The sequence below is a fragment of the Agrilus planipennis genome, unplaced genomic scaffold (genome assembly GCF_000699045.2).
Source record: "Agrilus planipennis isolate EAB-ADULT unplaced genomic scaffold, Apla_2.0 scaffold214, whole genome shotgun sequence".
In the NCBI taxonomy this organism is placed as follows: domain Eukaryota; kingdom Metazoa; phylum Arthropoda; class Insecta; order Coleoptera; family Buprestidae; genus Agrilus; species Agrilus planipennis.
The window spans coordinates 76,796-102,385 of record NW_020438974.1 but is presented as its reverse complement, the minus strand read 5'-3'; the positions used below and the strand labels follow the sequence as shown (position 1 = coordinate 102,385).

General features: G+C 34.3%; 1 protein-coding gene and 1 long non-coding RNA gene across 6 annotated transcripts in view; one reads left to right on the top strand and one right to left on the bottom strand.

Annotated features, from left to right (window-relative positions):
• Nucleotides 1-25,590, bottom strand: part of LOC108739154 (potassium voltage-gated channel protein eag) — a 105,962-nt gene that overhangs the window by 6,429 nt on the left and 73,943 nt on the right. For 3 of the 5 annotated variants that reach the window (XM_025975432.1, XM_025975434.1, XM_025975435.1), the window contains 3 exons: nucleotides 16,376-16,771; nucleotides 4,699-4,890; nucleotides 1,449-1,680 (listed from right to left, as the gene is read on the bottom strand). In XM_025975432.1, the coding sequence (XP_025831217.1) occupies nucleotides 1,449-1,680; nucleotides 4,699-4,890; nucleotides 16,376-16,771 (820 nt within the window). Of the gene's footprint in view, nucleotides 1-1,448; nucleotides 1,681-4,698; nucleotides 4,891-16,375; nucleotides 16,775-25,590 lie in introns of all 5 variants that reach the window. The other 2 variants (XM_025975431.1, XM_025975433.1) reach the window with 1 other exon arrangement.
• LOC112904700 overlaps nucleotides 1-25,590 on the top strand; it is a 164,232-nt gene that overhangs the window by 65,672 nt on the left and 72,970 nt on the right. The window contains exon 2 of the long non-coding RNA XR_003231287.1: nucleotides 7,936-8,024. This is a non-coding gene — a long non-coding RNA (uncharacterized LOC112904700). The remainder of the gene's footprint in view (nucleotides 1-7,935; nucleotides 8,025-25,590) is intronic.

The following is a 25,590-nucleotide window of genomic DNA, read 5'->3' as shown; positions in this document are numbered from 1 at the left end:
AACTTTTTATTAAAATCAATGTAATATTAATTAGAATTTATTAATTGCAGTATGAACATAATATATCTATATACTTTAAAATTTTAGTATCCCTTTAGTGCTGTTTCGGCGGTATTTTAGTGGCTCTTTCGGTGGTATTTCAGTAGCTTTCTGGAAAAGCAATCGGTGCTGTATACGTGTTCTTTTCGTACTAAATGCGGTACTATTTCAGCACTCCATTTGTACACAATCGGCGGTTTAGTCCTGCAAACGGACCTTTTCCGGTAATATTTTAGAGAAATTTATGGAGCTAGTTTGATCGTAATTCGGTAGAGTGAAATTGAAAAGAATAACTTTTACTCGGGACACCTAAAGGACCCAGAAGCCTTTTTATTGTAAAGCACAACAATGTTGTTTCGTCACACTGTGTCTGGTTTTATAATAAAAAGAAAACTTGAAGCTCCAATTGTGTGTTTTTTGTTAAATTATGGAAAAACAAGATTGCAAGATTTTTATAAACAATACCAAGTCTTTACTCTACATACAAGAACAACAATAAGATTATTGTTGTTTCGTATATTAGTTGTAGATTTTCTCATCATTACTGTAAATTTTCAAATTTTAGTTGTAGTTTCAAACATTTGATGTCGGTATTTTTGATTTACAAATGAAGTTTTTAAGGATGTTTGGGAGGTATGTCAAAATGCTACGATACAAATAAAAATTTGGAAGAACGTTCCCCATTCAATTCTAAAACTTCTGTAAAAATTACAAATCGGTTCACTAAACCGTTAAAAAGTTATTGAAATTTTAAAAAATTGTAATTTTACACGTCATTTTATGGAGATTCGTTAACCGAACAGATTAAATTTATTTTTATTAACAGAAAAAAAGCTACCAGAAATTTCAAACTTTTATAATAAGTAACTTGAACTCTGGAGAATCACTTTAGCGTAAGGTTATTCAAATTCACTAAATGGTTATCGAGGAAAAAATGAAAAATTAGCTGAAAATCTCGTTTTTACTTGATAATATAATGATAATATTTATAATTGTCTGAAATAAATGCAATTTTAAAGTTTTAATTATTATTTAAACATATTAAAAAGTTTTACGCTCATTATTAATAGAGATTGAAACTAAATATTTTTTTGTTTCGAAGTTGAAATCAAGGCATATTCACCGCCTAAAGTCAGTTAAAAATTTTCCATACAATATTCGTTATTTTTTATTTTATTCAAAGTTTTTGATCAAATTCCAAATTTTCTCTTAAACCGTATACTTTTGTTTAGTATAGATAGTATTTATTTAGCTCATGATATGCTGCAAAACCTAATTAATCACGAATTTCTAATTTTATGTACTCTTGTCTGCGATTGTACCTCCCAAACATCCTTAAGCTACAGATCTCCTTATTCCAATTCTAAAAATAATGGTTTTGATTTGGGTGAGCGAATTTTAATTTGTACCTGCGATAATCATCATACAAATTGTAAATATTCTTTCATTATCAGTCTCGGCAGCCACATTTCCAAAGCCTACTGACGTCATGCACGTCATGGTAAAATAAAGGGCGGTGACGTACATAGTTTTCCTTTCTGGTCCATTAATGAGAACCGGACTGCTAGAGTCGTTAGGCCACACGTATGAGTATGGACTCTGAGTGACATTGGCCAATTTCCAAAGCCAACTGTACTGAACCTGTAACATATTGTCAGTTTTGTTAGAAAAGGGAGACACTTGACAGTAATTATTTGTAAAAGAACAGACTTCCGCGGTCTTAAACTGCGGAAAACAATTTACGGCAAATCTGATATTTTTGATGCTAAAAGCTTTGATTTAAAGATATATTAACTCGGAAGTGATGAAAAAAATGCTTTTAAGATACTTAATGTTAGTATGTTCATTCATAATGTTATATTTTAATGCAATAATGCGATTTTATAAATAATTTCTTATTTCACGAAATGAATCGAAATTTTGGTGGATGCGCCGAACATTGAAATGTATTGATTGTAGGTTATTAGGCGTAAAATTAGAATAAAAAGTATTATCATAAGTCAATTAGAGACGCACAGGTCCATAAGTCATTGTTACTCGGGATGTTACAGAAGTCATATCTCTACAGATCGTTATAAAAAGCTGCATTTATGAAAAAATATAACTTTGATGAGTTATCAGTTTTAGTTCTTTGGAAAAATGACGTTTTCAAGATATTCGTTTATATATTTTGATCTTCTATAATCTGTCTGAAAACACACATCTGAGTAGATACCTTAAATTTCCCAGTGTTAGTTCTAAAAACTCTGCTGGGATTGTATAGATTGGAAGATATTTCATGAAAAATAAAATCATCGAACGACATACAAAAAATGTATGTATGTCTCTTACTCTCGGTTTAGGACGTAAATAAATATAAATAAGCATATAAAATAAATATTTGATGATTTAAAATATGCCGATACGTTGCATCTACTAAAAAGGGCGATCTTCGAAGATTCATCATCCCCCGATGAATCGCATAGTTATCGCTTTACACATTTTTGTTACCTTTTCTTTCCCAGCTGTATAAAGTAAAAAATCAAGGTACGTATGGGGCAAAGGTTTTCATTTATATGAGAGCAACAACCTACGTTTCGGGTCAATTATGAGGCATCTTCAGGGTTAAAAGGACCATTGTTAGACAAGTAATCAAGATGTCGCAAAGAAACGTAGTTATATTTCTAAGTTATACTATCTGTATGTCCCAGGACGACAGACACAGTTCTTATTAACGTGTGCTTTTAATTATTTATTATATTTATGGTTCTACCTATATTTTGTTGTTATAAGTGGGTTTAATTTGTAACTATTTATTACTTTATCTATACATTGTGTTTCACAAGTGGTTTTAATTACTTATTATAATTTATTACATATAAATCGTTTCACCGTACTACGTTCCACGACAAAATTGCATACAGATTGTGTAATTTAGAAATCCATGTAAGTTTCTTTGCTAAATATTAATTACTAGTTTAATTAATTGTCATTTGGGCAATGCGTTTTTGTTTTGGCCACCGGTTTTGAACTAACAAAAATAACGATAAAGGTTGGAGGGTATGGAGTGTGTCGCAGTTTGGATGCTGATCTCATCTGTACTAATGACATCAGGACACCCTCGTCTTCTAGGCAACGAGGACCAATATAGATAAAACAATAAGTATTATAAACAATTAAAAGCCGCACAGTAATAAGGACTGTGCCCGTCGTTCTTGGACATACAGATTCCCGAGATAAAAATGTTCAGTCTCTCAGAGTCTCTGAAAGCGAGACTCGAGTCTCCGTCTCTCATTGAGTCTTTCTGGTGTCTGTGAGAGAGACTGTCGAGAGACTGTCAAAAAAACTGTTTATCCTCATTTCGTATACAGTCTCTGAACGAGAAACTCGAATCTCTGAATTAACAATTTTATCGTTCGAGTCTCTCATACAGAGACTGTGAGGGATCCATAAAAACACCTAGGCAATAACTGAGAAACTGTTAGAGACGCTCTCAGAGACGCTGAAAGACTCTGAAAGATTCTGAGAGACTGGATAGAGACTGAAAATTTTTGTCTAGGGTTGTATAAGAAATCTAAGTAATTTTTTTTGCTAAATTGTAATTGTAAATCTAAGTATTTTTTTTTGCTTAATTGTTGCGTTTTTGTTTTGGCCAGCGGTTTGGAACTAACAAAAATAACGATAACGGTTGGAGGGTATGGAGCGTGTCGTGAGTCCTGATCTCATCTGTAGATACTAATGACATCAAGGTACCCTGGTCATTTTAGCGCAACGAGCACCAATATAGATAAAACAATAAATATTATAAATAATTAAAAGCCACATGGTAACAAGGACTGTGTCAGTCCTCCTTAGACATACAGATTGTACAACAACAACAATGCAATTAAGTTTCTTTGCTAAATCTTAATTACTAGTTTAATAATTGTCGTTTTAGCCCTGAAGACGTCTCATAATTGAGGCTTAACGTAGGTTGTTGGTCTCATATAAATAAAAACCTTTGCCCCATACGTTGCTAGATTTTTTACTTTATTGCTTTACACTTATCGACCTGCTTTCGTCATAACTGAATTGCTAATTTTCGGTGCGAACGATTAAGAGATTTTAAGCAAGAACGCTCTCAAGACGAACGTTAAAGAAATTCCGACTTAAAGGCGATTTACTAATGAATAATTACAATCTGGATCATTATTTTGCGTATAAACTTAAATTCCGCATTAAATTTGATCCTGTTGGGGACGCCCGGATGTCCTTTGTCTAAAAGTGGCGTCCCTTTATCGTTGCCATCTGGTTATTTTCAAACAGAAAGGAAAATTCGTCCGAAAACAACCCTCAGCGACTAATTTCCAATGTTTGAAATTGTTTTGCTCTGACAGTTTCGCATCGTCATAAATTCATAGTGAAAATTTTTATCTAATACATACATATATTTACTAACTGGTGTTTAATCTTTGCTTTAATGAAGTCGTAAGTTCAACTTAAACAAAGTTAACTATTTTCTGAATAAAACTTTATAAACATTTTCTTGCTTCGTTTGTAAAATTCCCAAACTGCTCTGAAATTTTAGCGTGATTAATATCAAAAGTTGATTTCCCACATTGAGGAAACGAGCTTATCTGATTGGATTTCCAAGCGCACTCTGATCTAGTAGACATTTATGAGTAGGATGCTATTACATACCCCATTATCGGCATCCGAGCGTCCGATTGAATACCAAATACAAGCCAACCAATGTGCCACTAGCATGTAAAAGCAAAGCAGCAGGATCAACATTGCTGCTCCGTATTCTAGGTATCGGTCCAATTTTCGGACTACCCTTCCCAATCTTAGCAACCGAACCACTTTCAAGGCGCTGAACAAACTCCCTATGCCCTGTAACATATTATTCATATTTACATATAGCTAAAACTAAACGAGTGTCTGTGATTTTTCACAGGGTGTTTTGAAATGCATAGTAGTGTGAATAATAAGTATTCTCTTTAGATAGATTCGTAGTCCAGGCAATCTGGGCGGGTAAGCGGGAAAAGTTATTTAGATTAAATTTTTTTACGCAGTTTTGGTCGAAAAATTCTACTGAATACAACGGTATAGGTTGCCAGCCGGTAAAGTGGTCGGGTATTGTATAAATCACGATTGTTTAAACACATGTCAAAAAACAACTTTTTTGGGGCAAAACATTTTTGAAGTGAAACTTCTTTACGCACGGTAGAGTAAGTTCGTTTCATGCGAGTCGCTATGTAACGAAATCATGCAACGCATTTCCCCCGCTGTCTGTCCTTATGTATGCTTAGATCTTTAAAATTACGCAACGGATTTTAATGCGTTTTTTTTAATAGATAGAGTAATTCAAGAGGAAGTTTTATATGTATAATACATGCATAATATAGTAGAGAAACACTGATACTTAAAAAGGTCTACAAAAAAGTCCGCGATGGTAAATGTCTATCTCTTAGGGATAACCCACAATAACCATTTTTATGCTTTATTTTTTACGAGAATTAACGGCTTATTTACGAAGCGATTTTAAGCAATACAGCATTAATCCTTATCCAATTAAGTGCTTTTAAATACATTGTGCATTTAATATAGATCAATATGGCCCTTTACAGCATGTAATTAAAATGAATATTTTCGAAGATATTACAGTCTTAAAATGCAAGGACATAGCGGTTGCGGAGGTACTGACCGGTTTGTATTGTCTAATGACAAAAAAGCTGTGATTGTTGTATATAAAGACATTGTATAGTATATTTACTGTCAGCATTGCACCCGTGCGAAGCATAGTGTATATAAATAATACCATTAAACCAATTTCTTAACCCCTATCCCGGTATGTTTGTGTGTTTGAAGAAGTTTCACTTCAGTAGTGTGTTGTATAATTACACGTTGTATTTTTTTTTTTATATTCGTTGGTTTAATCTCGATGAAAAAGGTCTGAATATTTTTTTTTCCGAGTTATGAATATACACAAAAATCGCTATTTAATATGCTTGAAAAAGTTTGGGTATCAAAACTTGCGTTATTTACAATCAAAAAGTATATGCGTTTTTGTATTTGCCAGCGATTTAGAATTAATATAAATAACGATAACAGTTGGAGGGTATGGAGTGTGTCGCAGTTTGAAGGCTGATCTCATCTGTACTGATGACATCAGGACACCCTCGTCCTTCTAGCGGAATAAGGACCAATGTGTACAAAAGTGCTTTCAGTAGGACAACTCCTTTTACGTTCTACTATTAAAAAGTATGAAATTCAATATCACTTTTTTAATATTTTATATAGATTTTTATCCAGCCTTGGTAATGCCTAACTAGTTTTTGTGTGGTTTTTAAATTATTTGAAATTAAAAATTGAGAAGAGATTATGGGAAACCTTTTATTAATGTACCTATTTAATTAATGTGATTATTAATATTAGAAACAAAAAAATCTTTATAACCTTTACATTCGTTATTTTAACGGATGTCATGTGGTGCCTATTTTTTAATTTTTCTGTAAAACTAAAGCAGGATCTCATGTACAAGAATATTAATTAATTGCAAATTAGTTTAATTGAGTTTTGTTTTGCGTAGATATTGCCCACTTCTGTTCTGTACCTACTATTAATAATCATAAAAATTCCAAGAAATGTTTCATGCCTAAAATTCAATTTTATATATTTAAAGTTGCTGATGAAACTACAGCAAAGTAGCGAAACGTTCAACTGACTGCCAAGTTCTTTCTTTCATGCAAAATTTCTCCAAATCCGTTCGAATAAATAACATTGATTTTGTTTTACATATAAAACGTCAATAAAGAAATACTGTTAAAGAAAATAATAGCTGAAAGATTCTTCACTTTTGTGTGAGTTAAACATCTCTATTGGCCGCTTCTTCGAAGGAAAGCATTTGACGGTTGGGTTATATTGTCGTCAAGGAAACATGAAATGTACGTGACATATGAAAGAAAGTAGGAGATAAATGTGAAGGAACGCAGTTGGTAAAATTTATTTAAGTCATCCTTTGTTATAAATCCGAACTCTAAGAATGCCTTTGTCTGCTTTTTTAATTAGGTTGTAGGGATTAGTATCGATATAAAAAGAAACCTACATTCTAATTAGAATTACCAAAATTCAAAAAATCTTGACAACAATATCGTATTTCAAAATTATATGTATAGTCAATAACAATTTTGTTTCCGTTTTACTTCAAATTGCTTTAATGTTGTGCGTAATTACTCCTGCATGGTCTTTGTTGAATGCCCACACATTAATTTCTGAACATATTAAATAAAGTTTAATGAACCAGAATATTATTGCTCAGTAAAATGAGCCCTTGAATCAACGCTATGCAAAGTGACGGTCTTCCATAAAATATAAAAATCTCTCTCGAAAACTTCATACTGCAAAAAATAATGTGGCATTTTCCCCCTCAAGAAATTCGTAGATATCGGAGGCAGGTCGTAAATGTCAAGGATTTCACTTGTGAAGGTATTTTTTAAAAAAAAGGAAAACGTATATTTATAGAATAATTACCAGGTGGAAAAATGACAATGTCCTTATCCAAGGACGGATTCTAGAAACATTTCTAAGGAGAATTAACTTTTTAATGCTTTTAAATGCAGCTTCTGGAACGAATTCTCTTCCAGAAATGAAGCTTGAGTCGCTTTTTTACATGTTTTTTGTTTTGTTAAAAATGTACAGTCGTTTTTATGTTTTTTTTTGTATTTAGGGGTACATCTAATTCACTTTTTCTTACACAACATTTTTCACAGTGCCTTCTCTATTCTCCTCCCCCTCTTGGATCCCCTACTCTCCTATCAAATAATTGGAGTCTTTGAGAATAAAATAATTAACTATTTCGTAAGAAGATACTGAATAATTCAATTGTAAATGCTTTTGTTACCTATATTACTTAACCGGCTTCTGCTTCTCTTTCAGATGAACCCTGAGGATATCCCGTGATACTGGTGGCTAAACATCCTTTATCATCTGACGCAGCCTAGGACCATAAAATCAACAACTGCGAGGTAATTATTGAGTTGACGATATTATATGGTGTACAGTTATTTATGTAGGGCAATATTGGTGACGTAATAATCGCACAACCCTCATAAAATAAATAATTATAGCTATATAGAGCTGCATTAACTTGTACTGTAAATAATATGAATAGATTTACGACAGTGTGTAATTCCTTATTTCTGACATTTCGCTCCTCGTTGTTTGTACTTTTAATATAAAAAAAGATCTATTAAAAATTTAAATAAACAAAAAAGAGACTTTAGTACCCTAGCTACCACAAAACCTGTTCACTGCGGACACGCGTTTCGTCCACTTCTCATGTGAGAAGTACCGTCCTCTTGAACAGGGAGCAGGTTTTGTGGTAACTGGGGCGTGTCTTCTTTTTTGGTTTAGTAGCTGACCCTGCGAGCCTAAAAGGCAATGAATGTCATGTTAACTTTTAGTTAAACTTATAATTAATTTCGGATTTTATTAACGTAATAATATGATTCATAGATTCTGTGTTGTCAATCTTGTGGTACTGATAACTGATTGACCGAATGATCGATACCAATCGATGTGACAGTTGTTGATATTTGTTCTCTGTATTTTTGTTTACATTTCGATTCGAGTATTCTATATATATTTCAATATCTTTCTAGATTTGGATATGATGTTTTCTTCCTATTTTCTGCTGAATTTCTATTCTATAATGTGTAGTATGTCACTGATTTGCAGTGAACATCAATTTTATTAGAGATAAGCTATAAACGTCCATGAAGGGAGCTGTCAATTGCGGAAGATGGCGTAGTTCCAGACCAGTTTTTGTATATTTTTTTTTCGTGAATTTTTTCCATATTTTAATAGTTATTCTGCTATTCACTGCGATGAGGAATCCAACAAATCAGAGGTTATTAAAGTCGTTCTTCAGTTATAAATGGTGTAACTAACCCGACTTTGTTTTATGTATTTAGATTATAGCACAATAAGATTTATTAACAACACTCCTATAAATAAAAAACATTAACTAAGCGATCATCTCGTACTATCTATTATATAGTTATTCTGCTATTCACGGTGGAGACGAATCAAACAAATCAGAGGTCATTAAAGTCGTTCTTGAGTTATAAATGGAGTAACTNATTCTGCTATTCACTGCGATGAGGAATCCAACAAATCAGAGGTTATTAAAGTCGTTCTTCAGTTATAAATGGTGTAACTAACCCGACTTTGTTTTATGTATTTAGATTATAGAACTAGTATCTTTTTTTATATAAAATCTACATTTAAGTCGCATTAACTTCTAGATCATAAGCGACTATATATTTTTACATGGTATTATTACATGATTTTATCATTTAAATCCTGTCGTACGTAAGTGGAGTCTCGAGGAAATTGTAGTACATATTTATGTAGTTTTGGATTATTTGGGTTCTCACTTAACGTTGTAGCAAGACGATGCTTTCTTCTTTATGTACTCACCATAAGTTAAGGGCAGTCTTTGAGAATGTACTCCACTGATAGTTCATATTACATTTTGTAAGAGTTCATTTTTAACTAAATGTATATGAGTTAGATTAGAGTTGCCTATTCGGAGTTTTTTTATGATTACCTCTTCTTTACGTTTGAGATTTGAATTTGGAAGTTTTTCGAAGACATCTTTTCTAATCTGTTGTAATTCTTTGGGGGAGGGGAGGGGTTTCCTAGCCAGATGCTGCTCTATTTCTCAGCGACACGTTTCTTAAGTTTTCGTCTAGCCTCTGGTTTCGTTAAAGGGACTATTTCAAGATATATAGAATGGGTAGCTTCTTTTTTTGCAAGTTCGCCCGCTTTGTCGTTTCCATGAATGCCAGAGTGAGATGTATCCAAGGTAGGATAGTTTCCTTTCCTTAGTCATCATTCATCAGCTTCTATGAGTTGGTGGGTAATATTTCTTATCATTTGATTGGTTTGTAGAGGGTTCTGTAGGGCTTTAAGTATGGTCAGTAAGTTGGTCAGAATTAGAGAAGATTATATTTTTTGTGAGTTTATTAATTCTAAAACTAAAATACTGGTATGCAAGGGAAGAAAAAGTAGGGAAAGAGCGAATATAAAGATAGGAGATGAAAAATTAGAAGAAGTGGCTGATTTTAGATACCTAGGATGTCAGATAAGTGAGGATGGAAGGAGTAGTAGGGATATAAAGCAGAGGATAGCGCAGGGTCGTGTCGCCTTTAATAAAAAGAAGTCACTTCTATGCTCGCGAACGGTCAATTAAGAAATTCGAAAAAGGTTGTTAAAGGTGTATGTTTGGAGCACGGCGTTGTACGGGTGCGAAACATGGACAGTGGGGCGGCGGAAAAGAAAAGGTTAGAAGCGTTCAAAATGTGGTGTTATAGGCGGATGATGAGGATATCGTGGGTAGAAAAGGTTAGAAATGAAGAGGTATTGGAAAGAATAGGAGAACAGAGAACTCTATGGAAGTCAATTACAAATAGGCGAGATAGGTTGGTAGGACACCTCTCAGGCATGAAGGTCTAGTCAGAGACATATTAGAGGAAGAAACAGGAGTTAGGAGGGGTAGAGGTAGACCTAGATTAGATTACTGTTCGCAAATAGTTAAGGATGTGGGTTGTTCTAGTTTTAGGGAAATGCGAAGTTTAGCTCAGGATAGGAAAGAGTGGAGGTACGTGTCCAACCAGTCTTAGGACTGATGACCTTATGATGATGATGATGATGATTAATTCTATAGCTTTCTGGGTGACATGGATTTCGCATGAAAATGTAGTGCATACTGTTAATTTATAATAATTTCGTTTCTCTTTTAGTAGCACAGCACATGATGCTCCCTCGGTCTAGTATTTTAGACATTCCAAAAAATACAAAAAAAATTAATAGAGCTTCTTAATAAACCTTTGGAAGGAAACGGTGCTAGGGATTTGGGATACCTACCAATAATTCTGTATAAATTTTGAAATAATTTATTGTCCGATTTGTAACCACAATTCTTCAAATCGCATACCGAATGCTCAGGAAGACGTAATAATACACACGCAATTACTTAATTATTTATTTTACAGTTAATATAAACGCAGTTAAAAAATAACAGTTCTGTTAAAGGGGTGAAGCGGTATTGTAAAAGATTACTCTGAACCATATGTAAGGGAAGGAATTTATATGTAAATAGCGTGTTTTTTTATTGCTAAAAGAAATGAAGACGGAATGAGAGGATATAAAAATATATCAGAGTCTATTACCTACACGGACATTAGTAGGATTGAAGATAATTCCTCCAGAATGGCTAACCCCGGCATTCATTTTGTCAAATAATTTTAAATAAAAAAATTAAATTATAGTATATTATTATTTCTATGATTATAGTGGCAGCATTTATTAAATAAAAGTTATACAATTACAAACAAACTTTTATAACATTTCGAAAAGGACCACATTGTTCTAGAGGAGGTCCAAGGATAAACCATAGTAGATCATGTGGGGAAGGGGGGTCAAAAAGTATCCGAACTAGAGCCATAACAATTAAGCGCAGTCCCTAATTGCCATTCTTTTTTTGAGTTTTCCTGCAGATACAAAATAAAGCTTTTTTTCCTTCATATTTTATAAATATTTGATATATAAGATTATATTTCATCTTCATAAAATTGTAACACTCCTGTTAGTCCATTTCCTGATATTTCGAAGCTAGGATTTTGACTGACTCTCCTTTTACCACTCAATCTATCCAGCCTTACAGTTTCTTGTAATGTATATGCCTCCCCTCTTGATATGTGACCAAAGTTTGCGGTTTTTTACTTTTATTGTAATAATATCTGTACGTATAAGTATCTGGGATTGGTTCTCCTTCTTCAGTGATCCTGCACTCGAAGTCGTTTTTTTAATTTTTCGCCAGCGCTTGTTAATTTAATATTTTAAGCCCTCGTAGGTCCACTAAGGGTAGCAGCTCGCGAAACGTCGGATCTACCAGAAGAATCAATCCTAGAATACGACTATGGTCAACAAGTCCGAATATCGAACCCCCTTCCAGGGTTTAAATCATGCAATTATGGATTGTAATGTCACCTGTAAGTTTTCAAAAAGATTTAGGTAATGATGTAATACGTCAGTAGATAGTAGAGAAATGTTGCCTAAATGTTTATTTAAATCCTAAAAAGCTACATTTAAGCAATCTCGAACCACAAGAACACCTACGAAAAGTCTATTAGGTAATAATGTGTAGTAATTTAACTTAGATCCTGTGTGTTTAAATAATATAATTATTGCCGTATTGGCATGTGGTTTATGAATACTGTGTTTCTGTACTAACTTGTGAAGTTTGATACAAAACAAGGCACTTCCGAACCATAATGGTAGTAATTACCTGAAGGTTGCTGGCTGATGTTCCGACACGGGTACTGCATTAGTTTCAAACTACTTCAAATTCCTTCTCAACTTCATAATTACCGGCATGTGGTGCAATTAAAAATGTGAATATACATGCATACGTATTATGATCGTAATACACCTACCCAAGTGGTGTAGATGTATTTAATGATTGAATGAGGCATTTGCGGTTTTTAATTAAATACCAATACAGCTGAAGCTACCTGGATAATTGCACTTATATTTGAATAAAATCTATTTATTTGTAAATAATGATCAACCCTGAAATGACAGAACGTTTTTCTGGAATCTATTTTGAAGTGAAACTTCTTTACGCACGGTAGGGTAAATTCGTTTCATAAGAGTTGCTATGTAACGAAATCATGCAACTCATTTCTCGCGCTGCCTGTCTCTATGTATGCTTAGATCTTTAAAACTACGCAACGGATTTTAATGCGTTTTTTTTTAATAAATAGAGTAATTCAAGAGGAAGGTTTATATGTATAATACATGCATAATATAGTAGAGAAACACGGATAATTTTAGAGGTTTGTAATGTGGTGTCGTAAAGAAACACATTTTTTGCGCTTACATTGCAAACGCTGGCTGAACCCTACGAGATAGATCAAAATAATGTACTACAGTATTGTACACCTTAAAAAGGTCTACAAAAAAATCCGGGATGGTATATGTCTATCTCTAAGGGTAACCCACAATAACCATTTTTTATCCTTTACTTTTTATGAGAAATAATGGCTTATTTACGAAGTAAGCAATACAGCATTAATCCTTATCAAAGTAAGTACTTTTAAATACATTGTGCATTTAATTTGCCGGTTTGTATTGTCTAATGACAAAAAAGTTGTGATTGTTGTATATAAAGACATTCTATACTATATTTACTATCAGTATTGCACCCGTGCGAAGCATAGTGTATATAAATAATACCATTAAACCAATTCCTTAACCCCCATGTTTCAGTAGCGTGTTGTATAATTACACGTTGTATTTTTTTATTTTTAATTTCCTTACTTCGTTTTGGTGCTGGATTTCGACTATCACAATTTTAAATTTAAAATTTTTGTAAGAGAAGATGACCATCATGGGATCAAGAACATGGAGGTTTTATTACCTTTGTAGGATAGAAAATCTAGTCTTTTAATATCATAGATTGGGGATTGTTTTGAAAACCTAAAAAGTGATCACGGTCCCCCTATAATGTCAATCGATTAATTACTGTGATATAAAACGTTCATCCGGAAAGCGCCTAAGCTGGTTTGAAAATAAAAACCACACTTTTTTTTCAGGGTTGGACAAATTTTAGAAAACTGTTTTGTCCAGTATAATAATTTCAAAATACTCAAATTGATTTTTTGAAACAACTCTTAAAACACCCTGTATACTAATAACAATAGCAACTTGTTAAAAACACACAAGAACATAACTTCATAAAAGTGAATGTGATGTTTATGTATGTTTAAAAAAATAATTGCTTTGTAAAGGAAACAGGTATTTTCGTTTCTATTGATAATGCTGATATCTAAAAAGAAAACCAGTTAGTAATTTAAGAACAAATACTCTAATTGTTTATTTATTGAGCTTTTCCAGTGTAACATGTTGCAGCCTTATGAATATTTTAATTTGCCAATGTTCCGGAATGTATAGAATTAACGACGCTAAATTAACGCTCATAGAGTCATTAAAATATGTAGATGTTATTAATTAATATGTTAGTTATAACGCATCGCACAGTTGGCAGGAAATCCGAGTTTTAGACCGTTTTAATTTCCGCTCACAGTTACCACAAACCCTTTTTTAATGACAGTAACTATGTATTATGATTGTGCAGATTTTGTATTATCTATAATTATTTAGTAATGGTGGTTTATTGGTTTACATTATCTATTAGTAAAAACCAAAATACATTCCTTAAAAAAAAATTGGTCTGAGCACACTTTGATCGGTGCTAATACGACTAACTTCCCATTAGATAATACAGTTATTGTAAAGTACATTCGTTTCTTTGAAAAAAACGCGGCACAATAATAAATATAATATGTTATTATAATATGTTATTCCCTGTCTTGAATAATGATATTTCGTTATTATTGATTCCGTAACTTCATTGTTGTGATTAGATTAGAACGTATTTTAATTAAATTGTTTGTAATTAATTCGTTTTTTTTTTTATAAAAAAAAAACGGCTTGACCGATTTCGTTCAAATTTCTTTCAGATCTTCATTATGATAATATCTTTCGAAAAAATTTTGGTTGAGGGCGATATCTCAATCCGTTCTTGAGATATCGAAAACGAAAAAAATGCTGACATACGAACGTACGTACGTACGTACGTACGTACGTACGTACGTACATACACACATCATCAAAAAAATTGGCTAGCATGCTACTAATATGTTAAAACGTGGAAATATAATGAAAATTCCGATTTCACTTTTCGACCCAATTACAATAACTTCCTAATGGGAAGTTAATAAAAAACACAAAAATTGGTGATACACTTTTCAAAGTAAAATGGCACGTACATTTCATGTTATTAAATTCGTAAGTAATAGCGAATAGAAAATTGCGACCAGTATATTTTTAAGTAGCGTAAGGGTGCCCAGGACAATTTTTTTTTAAAATTCCACCCCAACTTAAGAGAAAAGGGGTGGTAAAGTTCTGCATGGTAATTTAATGGAACAGACCATCTTACAAATATAGAGAGACCAGGTCAATGCTGGGATTACTGCTAGTAGCGTACTTGCACTTAGTATGTACGAGGTTTGTTCAAAAAGTATCGCAAATTTTTAATTGCCGGGAATTACGTATATTCGATTTTCGATTTTTTTGTGGCGTTATGTTGGTACTCTCACTTATACCGACAAGTTCGGCCATGTTGAATATTCAGTTAATTTTTGACAGCTGCTTTGCTTCGACGTGTTTTGGCTCGTCTTCAATTTTTGCCTATTCTAAAAAATGGATCAAAGGATCTGTATGAAATTTTTTGTGAAAAACAAAGTAAAGTGTGCGAACGCATTCCGAATGTTTACCATGACGTATGGAGAAGCTACCTTGGACCGAAGCAACGTTTATCGTAGGTACAAAATGTTCTCAGAGGGCCGAGAAGATGTGAACGACGAAGAGCATACTGGACGTCCGAGCACGTCAACAGACGAAAACATTTATGAAGTGAAGAAAATAGTATTGGCCAATCGTCGAATCACCGTTAGAGAAGTTGCTGAGGATCTAAACATATCAATTGACTCCTACCATTTGACTTTTACCAATGATTTGGGCATAAGACGGGTGACGAATCATGAGTTTATGGTTATAACGTGGAAACCGAAGCTCAATCATCCCAACTGAAGCTGTCACACGAACCAAAATCGAAAAAAACGCACTAAGTGTAGGTTTTACTAACAGTTTTCTTCATTTGCACTATGAATTCTTGCCACAAGGTAGAACGGTCAGTAAGGAATATAATCTGGAAGTTATACGCAATTTGCGCGAAGCAATCCGCTAGAAACGCCCGGATTTGTCGAAAAACAGAAAGTGGCTTTTGCACCATGATAACGTCCGTGCGCACATATCGTTGCTTGTACGCGAATTTTGACCAAAACCACACTAATAATGCCGCAGCCACCGCCTCCTGTGAATTTTTCTTGTTCTCGAAACTGAGGAGGCCCAGAAAGGACGACGTTACGCTACGATTGAGGGCATGAAGACGGCTTCGAAGGAGGAGCTGAACAAGATCATAAAAAATGATTTTTTGAACTCCTTCGAGGAGTGGAAAAAACGTTGGCGCAAGTGTATAATATCTGGTGGGGATTACTTTGAAGGGGACAAAATAAATAAATAATTTTTGAAAAAACACAAAATTTGCAATACTTCTTGAACAGACCTTGTATAGTAATATTACCGTTGATCTTTCTCGTATGAGGGAACAATTTTGATTTGCTGCAATTTTTTCTTTATCTTTATGTTATGTTTTATAACAACTAAATTAAAAATTCAAACTTACGTCTTCGTCATGATCGAATGCGTTGAACACGTCGTAGGGTAGACAGCTTAATAGATCGATGACAAACCAGCTCCTCAGGTAATTCATCCTGATGACCTTTGGATCAGATACAACTTCACCACCAGGCCCTACGAAGGTGGTGTGGAAATTAAGAACAATATCTATAAAAAATATCACGTCAACAATCGAGTCCACAACCAAAAGCGACACGTCTTCCGACGTTTTATTCTTGAACGCGACGTTATAAGGGACCATGATGGCCGTATAAAAAGTCAAGCACAAAATAATCCAGTCCCATATTGCTTTGAAGGCGCAGTAGTGCAGAAGAATGTGAGGGGGTGTTTTCGGAGCCTCCTGTCGATATTGAGGCATTATATCGGCACTTAAACTCATCATCTGCTGTCGTCGTTTACAATATGATGAGCAAGAACAAGTACCGAAACGTAAAACAGAAAATGTTTAATAAAAAAAAAAGAAAAGAAACACGAAGCATCCAACAGAGCAGCATGAAAAGAAAAATTTTATTAATTATCTAATCAGCTAATCTACAGACAAGAATGGAAGAAAATATACAAATGTATATGTGTATATTATAGGTTTTAAATTTACAATATCGTTCATTTATAACTAATGCATCAGAAGGAGGAACGATCTGTAACACATCGTATCTTCGGTAGGTATGTAGGGTCAGTTAGGTCATCGGTGTTATTGGTTATTACTCCTAACTGACATCTAGGAATCAAGCAAATCATCGTCTTTAATTTGTGCCGAAATATTCAGAAATGTATGCTAACGGTATTCAGCTAAATAATGTACCGAGAAGTTGGAATTAAAGTGTTAAAAAAGGAGGTAAGGTTTTAGTAAAAAGAGTAAAGATTAAAAAAACCCTAGTCAGCAATAATCTGACCTAATTCATTGGGCAGTGGTCAAAAGTATGGTACGATGCTCCCAGCAGAAATATAGGTACATATCGTTTTATGTTCAATAGTAGAGATTGCGATATACATTAAACACTCAACTACTGGATCGACATGACCATAACCATGACCATGACAATACTCACTTATAATCATAAGCATGTCCTTCAAAACAAGAAGTTGGCACAACTGCGAAAATGTTATTTTATGGAGACATGGCGTCTGCACCACATCTACCGATAGTTCACTATATTGCCATAAAGAAGCGAATTTGTATTTTATTTTGAGATATGACATCTCCACCATGTTATACCCTGACGAATTTTATATATTTAGAAATGGGACATAATTTCTTTAACCCAACATTGATAACGGATTATACAATTTAGAATGACTAGTCAACAATTTGACTGTAAGTTAATTACTAACCTAAAAATACAGTAACAATACTTTATTAGATAAATAAAGAACAGGGAGCTATCACAATTAGACTGCCTCACCACCCTGCATCTACGTGATCTCGAATTCAATTCTCTACTCTCCGAATATTATTAATTCCGCTATTTAAATTGTCGTTAAATAACCTACTAACACAGTAGGTATGTACTTAGGTGTTGCTTGCAATTTTAAATAAATAATTTAGATGTACCAACTTTGTACCAGTGGTTTAAATTTGGATTTATGGATAGTATGTAACAATACAATTGGGACGAAGTAGTATCTTCACAATTATTAACTGTAGTAAGTGATGCCCTATTCTGCATTAACAGAAAAAGTTCCCGATTCGGTCGCCAAGCTTCTTCCCAATAAATTCGACTAAATGAAATTTATATCTCGGACCCATCGTCATTAGTCTTGCTAATCAGTTAATAATTGCCATCTTAATTGTATTTTATTATTTATATAAAATTTTAACCATCTTGCCGTGTTTAGATGTTGTAAAACCTCATCAAAACCTTCTTTGACACTTTATTCAGACTTAGAGCAGAGAACTTTGCTGATACAAAATTTTTAGTATTCCGTTCTGTTCGCCCATCGTCAAGTGAGGTTCTAGGAATACAAATTTCATCTCGACCCTTTGGTAACAGTTTTCTGTCTGTACAATGAATTTTTTACACATAAAAGTTCTGAAACCTAGCTCACGAAATCTAATCCTTCGAGTCCTCTAGTTCTTGACGGTAAGCATATTTGAGAAATTAACGTTATCTATTCTCGGTCCGTAATTTTTGTTCTTTGAATACATAGATCGGTCTCTTTTTTCTCAACATTAGGAACGCAAATGTGGTTCTTCTGACCAATAACATTTAAAGACCAAAAAATGACAAACAATTCAATTCTAGTATAATATTCATGTATCAGCTGCAGTACATAAAATTGTAATATAACAAACCCCGAAACGGGAACTTAAGTTGTAGCAATTTTAGGCAAAATTGTGGCTACCCCCGAAATGCAATACATGGAAAAGAAAAACACTATAAAAGTTGGGAAAATACTACAAATGACGCGGTAAACGCCATCTGTAGTACGATGCTACATTTTAGGATTACGTAGGCTCCAACAAGGTCCATTTAAATATTTTATATTTTATTCCATTACATAACGTGCCTATCACGTTGAGGTTAGCTACACCGGGATTCGTTTCAGCAAGTAGATATCCATATATTTAAATGGACCTTGTTGGAGCATACGTAATCCTAAAATGTAGCATCGTACTACAGATGGCGTTTACCGCGCCATTTCTGGTATTTTCTAAAACACGATGTTAAGACAGCAGGTAAAAGTTGGTCTGTGTTCAGCGACGCGCTGATAAGATTATACTATAAAAGTTCGTGACGGATTAGTATCATCATTAAGATTTTGCCTGGTGTTCCCGTTAACTGCGGGGCGGAATCGTAACATATCAAATTCACTACATACATAAAAGGATATGTATATATACGTTAGCAGCAAATTAACTAGTCAGTATTTAAATTCATTATCGGTCCAGCGGAAGTAATAATTTTTCGTTTAGAGTAGCGTATTTGGTCTTGGTTTTAATCGTAGCCTTGTTCGTTCGGTCTTAGTCTTGGATTTTGGCCTTGCGAAAACCAATTTTGTTCATTACTATCGAGAACAGTACTTTCAGAAGTAATTGTCTTCCGTTGAGCATTTAAATAACTAAATAATTGACTATATTTATAGAGCATTTTCGGTTTAGTCGGTGAATTAATGGCATTGCCAATGGCAAGCTGATTAGGTCAAATAAGATCGAAATCATGATGCTTGTCTGGTAATTACAATAGATTAAATTAAATTTACTTAAAACTTAATTCGTTTTTGTGACACATTTTTCAATTTATAAGTATCTAAAATTTCTGTTAAATTAATATTTAAAATGCCAGCTTTACTACATTATTGCAAACGTTTTTAAATACCTAAGTAATTTAAATATCCTGGTGCTTAAAAATCAACTTCAATGCTCTAGAAGATGGAATACATTCTTTAAATGTAAATGGGAGCACCCTTGAGATATAACCTATTCGATAAAAGAAAGAATAATTAAAATCGATTCACAATTGGCAAAGAAATAAAGTCGAATTGAGAACCTCCCCAATTTTTGAAATCAGTTGAAAAGAGCAAATATACAAAAACCATCATAAAAGAAGAAAGAAATCGATGTCAAGAAACCTTTTTAATTTTGTTTTGCTCATAAAATTCAGCCGCCCGTAAAACTTTTGAAGTTCAGCTTCTTAAATGGAGCAAATCTTCACTTTTAACTGGGCCAAATCATGTCAGTTCGTTGATTGAATTTTGTCTCCGATTTGAATTTATCGCATTCGATTGACAAGATATAAACTCATTTAAATCGTAATTATTGATTATAAATGGTGGGGTGGTGCGGATTGTGCCGTCGTTTTCATTGTCCTTTATAAATAAATAAATCAAACAATTATGTCGTTGCTTTTTCCCATGTTGTACTATTCAATATTAAACATCAATTAGCGGGCGAAAGAACACTAAATGCGTAATATTTTCGCAACATCTTATTAACAGTTGAAAAGAAAATTTAGAAAAAGGCCAAAAGAAATACTCGTTTCTTACTACTAAAAATTACAAAACATATGTATATTCCTCCAAAACAGGCTTACAGAGTAATACGTGCATTAAGCTTGACTCGTAACTGTCGTCTATCCCAGTCGGTACCTGTTTATTTAATAATAAATTCGCTTGCTGGTTCAAGCAAATTTGCATTCGTAATGCTCACCATATTTCCTTATATGTATGTACAGTGTACATAACCCACCCACGAGAGAGTAGCTATCAACGGCGAAACCCGCTGGAGAATTTAGTTAGAACGGCCTTTTAAAGAAGAGCGCTTTGAATAGTTAAAGAAAGTTTCAGAGCCTTCGTCAATAGAAGCCAGAGGCATGTTTCATGGAAACTCTAAATAAAAGAGATCTAATCTTCTACTGATACCACGGTTGCACATCAATTCGGTTCTGCGGTCGGGTAGGAATAAAGCCTCTGTTACACAGCGCGAGGATTGTCGCTTCTCGCATTTCACTCGTCCGCTGCCGCCGTAAAAACGCGCCTGTCCGCTCTAAGTCGACCTTAATCAGTTACACAGAACGTGGATTGTTAATCCACGCTCCCTGTAAAAAAACTTTTAAAACCATGTAACAAGACGCGTGGATTGCTAAACCACGTCCCGTGTAATGAGTTTGACGCGGCATGCGACAGACAAGCGCGTCATAGAGGCTTCTTTAGGTCCTTTGTACGACGGCAGCAGGTGCGTGGACTAGCATCATATATTGCAGGTCTTCGCGAATATAGCATTTAAACGGCGCGTGGAGCATGGATCGGCATTCCACGCGTCCACTACCACCCTGAAAAGAAGCAAAACGAACGCGACTATCCGCTCTAAGCCGACCTTAACCAGTTACATAGCGCGTGGATTGTCAAACCGCGCTCCCTGTAAAACAACTTTTAAAACCATGTAACAAGACGCGTGGATTGCTAAACCACGTCCCGTGTAATGAGTTTGACGCGGCATGGGGCAGACAAGCGCGTCATAGAGGCTTCTTTAGGTCCTTTGTACGACGGCAGCAGGTGCGTGGACTAGCATCATATATTGCAGGTCATCGCGAATATAGCATTTAAACGGCGCGTGGAGCATGGATCGGCATTGCACTCGTCCGCTACCACCTTGAAAAGAAGCAAAAGAAACGCGGCTATCCGCTCTAAGCCGACCTTAACCTTAACCTTCGGCGCGGCATGGAGCGAACAGGCGTGTCGTAGAGGCTTCTTTAGCTTCCTTATACAACGGTAGCGGGTGTATGGAATACCATCGTATATTGCCACTCCTCGCGAACTGTTTTTACACGGCGCGTGGAGCGTGGATCGGCATTCCACGCGTCCGCTTCTGTCGGGAAAAGAAGCCAAAAAAAAAAACCACTCTAAGTCGCGCCGAACCAGTTATACGGAACGTGGATTGGCAATCTACGCTCCCTCTAACAGAACCTTAAAACCCATGGAACAAGGAGCGTGGATTGCCAAACCACGCTACTGTAAGGAGTTGGACGCAGCATGGACGGAAGACGCATGTCCTACTGTCTTTTTTGGCTTCTTTATACGACGGGAGCGGGTGCACGAAATACCTTGCCGATCCACGCGGTTAGGTCTTGATCATCCTTCTCGAGCACCGTCAATAAATNTTAAATTTCCCGATTAAGATTTAAAGGAAAAAGCAGGCAATTGAACCCTACATCTGAACCATAAAAAAGTACAGTATTTACTGTCATTTTACGCAAAGTGTATGTTTAATCTAGAAAATCAGAACATTAATTTTATCCTGATGATCCTACTGAGGACCATATATATCGCAAAAGGTTATCAAGTATGTTATATATTATTTATACTTTCTACATGGACGACATGATTTTACAGTACTTACTGCAGGTATGTGTATGGAAATGGAATAAGTTATTTGAGCTTGTGTAAATATTTTCCGACCAGATTTGATAACCACTGGGGCGTTTCTTTCTACGTTTACCGACGATGCTCGGGAAAGAACGCACCAGAATGTTCTTTCACGCTCCAGGCCGTGCCGACCCCGTTACAGGGAGCGTAGATTGGCAATCTCTACGGTAAATAATGGATTGAACAAAGTCACACGCGCTGCGCGAAGATTGTCACTCCTCGCGTCGTGTAACATAGCTTTTACTCTTTACGTTCACCAAGGAATTGTTTCTGCCTTCATGACAATCCCTCATAAAATAGCTAAATAGAAAACAACTTTTACATGTTTCATTCCTACCACCTTAATACCAGTGGACCGCCAATCCTTCCGACCCTCAGTCACTCTGGTGCAAAGCTGGAGAGTACGGCATAAGGCCCTCTTCAGATTTCCTTTAGGAATCGTAAGAATTAACGGATAATACCTAGGAAGAGATAGGTGAGACAAACGAATTGAACACAGAAAGATGTAAAACGTTATTTAACCACAGAATGACTTGGATCTAGGCAGGCGTGCCCGAAATCAAACTCCAGAATGCTAAACTGTAATCTGGACCATTAGGTCATGCTGCTCGGATAGATAAATGTTAGTTCAGCTTAACTGCTTTTGCGTATTTAATTACAAAATACTTGAAAATATCATTTGCGGTATCTCATATCTTTTACCTTCAATTATCAAGAATTTAAAATTAAATAGTGGAAGTTAAGCAGATTTATTGTTTATCCTGCATAAAAGGGTAAAAGATACGTTAAACGGATAATATTGTGTAATGAATTATAGAAAAGATAACAAATACTAGGTTGATATTATAAAAATAAAATAAGTAGTTGAAGGTATCTGAATAGAAACCTTTTTACCAATTTCAACGGAGAAAGTATATTTTACAGAAACATGAGATCTCAATTTCTGTAAAAATTTGTTAAATATCCCGCTAACGGTGAAATTTAATTAAACCTTGGTGTATTAATTAAAAACAGAAGCAATTTTATTCAGATGTCGAGGCGGTGGACGTTTCTACGAAACTTTGTTCTGTTATCATCAATTTTGTCAATTTCCGTATTCGTTAAACCTTTTGGATCAAATTGCCGTTCTGTTTACAGTTTTGTTCACTTTCAGCTTGCCAGTTATTTCTAATTACTACGGAAAAAGCGCAAAATGTCGAAATTAGACTTAGGTATGTGCTATACGTTTTTGAAGTACCTATAACAAAAGCTTTGTGGTTGCATTTAAAAGTTAGACACATTCCATTACTTTACTACACTTTACATTTACATTTACATTAAAATTTTAATATTTTACTTTTGAAAAATTACCTAAGATTTCATAGTGCAACGATTGTTACATTAAAGTAAAAAAATACAGAAGTGGCACCATAGCGATTATAGAATTAACATTGTCGTTTTCTTGTAGTAATGAATAAGACTGGTTTTTGGTCTTGCATTTCCGTTAGATTAAGACTAGAACCAAGACTGTCTTTATACTAGGAAGACCGAGACTAAAACCAAGACGGAATAATAAGACCAAATACGCAAGACTAAATGAAACATTATTACTATTAGATTTATGAGTTAAACTATTTAAAGCAACTTTAATGTATGCTTTTGTTTGTTGGAACAAAACATTTTTAGTAAATTAGAAATTTTCAGTTTGTTTTATTAGATTTTAACATTAAATATATCTATAAAAAAAGAAACTTTACTACTGCTTGAATGAACACGAATGTCCTCGAAGCAAGTGCTCTTTGTTCTTATGTCTGAATATCACATGGTTTACATATAGAGACAAACTTATTTCTTTTCGGACAAGACTAAGACTTAATACGCAGAACGAAGACCAAGACTGAGAGTTCAGCAAGATCAAAACGAAAACCGAATAAACTAAGCCAAGTCTGGGACCTTATATAAAAGATGGCCAATTTTTGACCAACATTGCCTAACCTAAAAAATTTCCCTATAGGTACCTACCTGGGGCATTTAAAACCAGCATAGAGGAAAAAGGATTTTTATTTAACTAATCGTGTAATTTAATATTTTTGCCAAATGGTTTCCTGTTATTTAAAGGTTACTTCCATTTTGAAAATTTATATTTTAATAATTGTAAGTAACGAATGAAAAAAAGGTCTTCCTTTTTGAGTAAAATGATTTTTTTTTGTTTAACTATTCTTTTTTCGGTATAAGAATATCCGGGAAAATATATGGAAATTTCGGTAAAAAAACTAGGGAATCTAAATAAATTCATATGGAAACACTGATTTTTGTTGGTGAACTCCTTGGCGCCGTAATCTACGATAAGCAGCTTCGTTCCAAAATGTAGTTTTCTACTCTTTAATTTTAAAATTTAATCCTAGCTAATATGATAAATGCGAATGTAAGTTTGTTTTTTTATGATGAAATTTTTGACATACATTGTCTAAGGTACAGAAAAGAACATAGGGTGCTGTTCCCGAGGGATAGATAAATTTCTTTTCATCTCGATAAATGCTTTTATTTGTTTGCGCTGCCGCGTCACTTCTTTCTCCTATGAAGAAGCACACAAATTTTATGATCGGAGTTTAACTGCAAATAATCTACTTCTATGAGGAAGAACACGGGTAACTGCACTTAGTAATATTTATTTACATTATATATAGTTACTGCTACAAAATGTGTGTACATATATTAAAAAACCCTTACGCTGATATTTACGATTAAAAAATGCTGAACTTGACGATTTTGATTACGAATTGTTACTTCTTCAATTGTGTCAGCTCATAAATAAACACAATCTCCACTCTGACAGAGGAATGGGTGAAGGGGTGTTACCGTCGCTAATTTTCCTGCTAAGGATCGATACACTAAACTTACACCTAAATTACCTGCATACGAATGCACTTTTATGAAGATTTGGATAAAATATTGCTAATATTTAAATTTCCCGATTAAGATTTAAAGGAAAAAGCAGGCAATTGAACCCTACATCTGAACCATAAAAAAGTACAGTATTTACTGTCATTTTACGCAAAGTGTATGTTTAATCTAGAAAATCAGAACATTAATTTTATCCTGATGATCCTACTGAGGACCATTTATCAAATTATTGTATTTTCGATGAACTTTGACACGCATTTGGGACATCAACGCAAGGGAAGCCGCGGATAAAAGCTTGTAATTTTTATAAAGTTTAAAAAGTACAACCTTTAGCGATGGAAAATTAGAACTTCCCTGCGAAATGCTAACGACAGTTATTGGATTTGCATGTCACCGATGTAATATTGTTATCGTGTATTTCGTATGGATCATTTTTTAAATCTGATTGTGAAATTG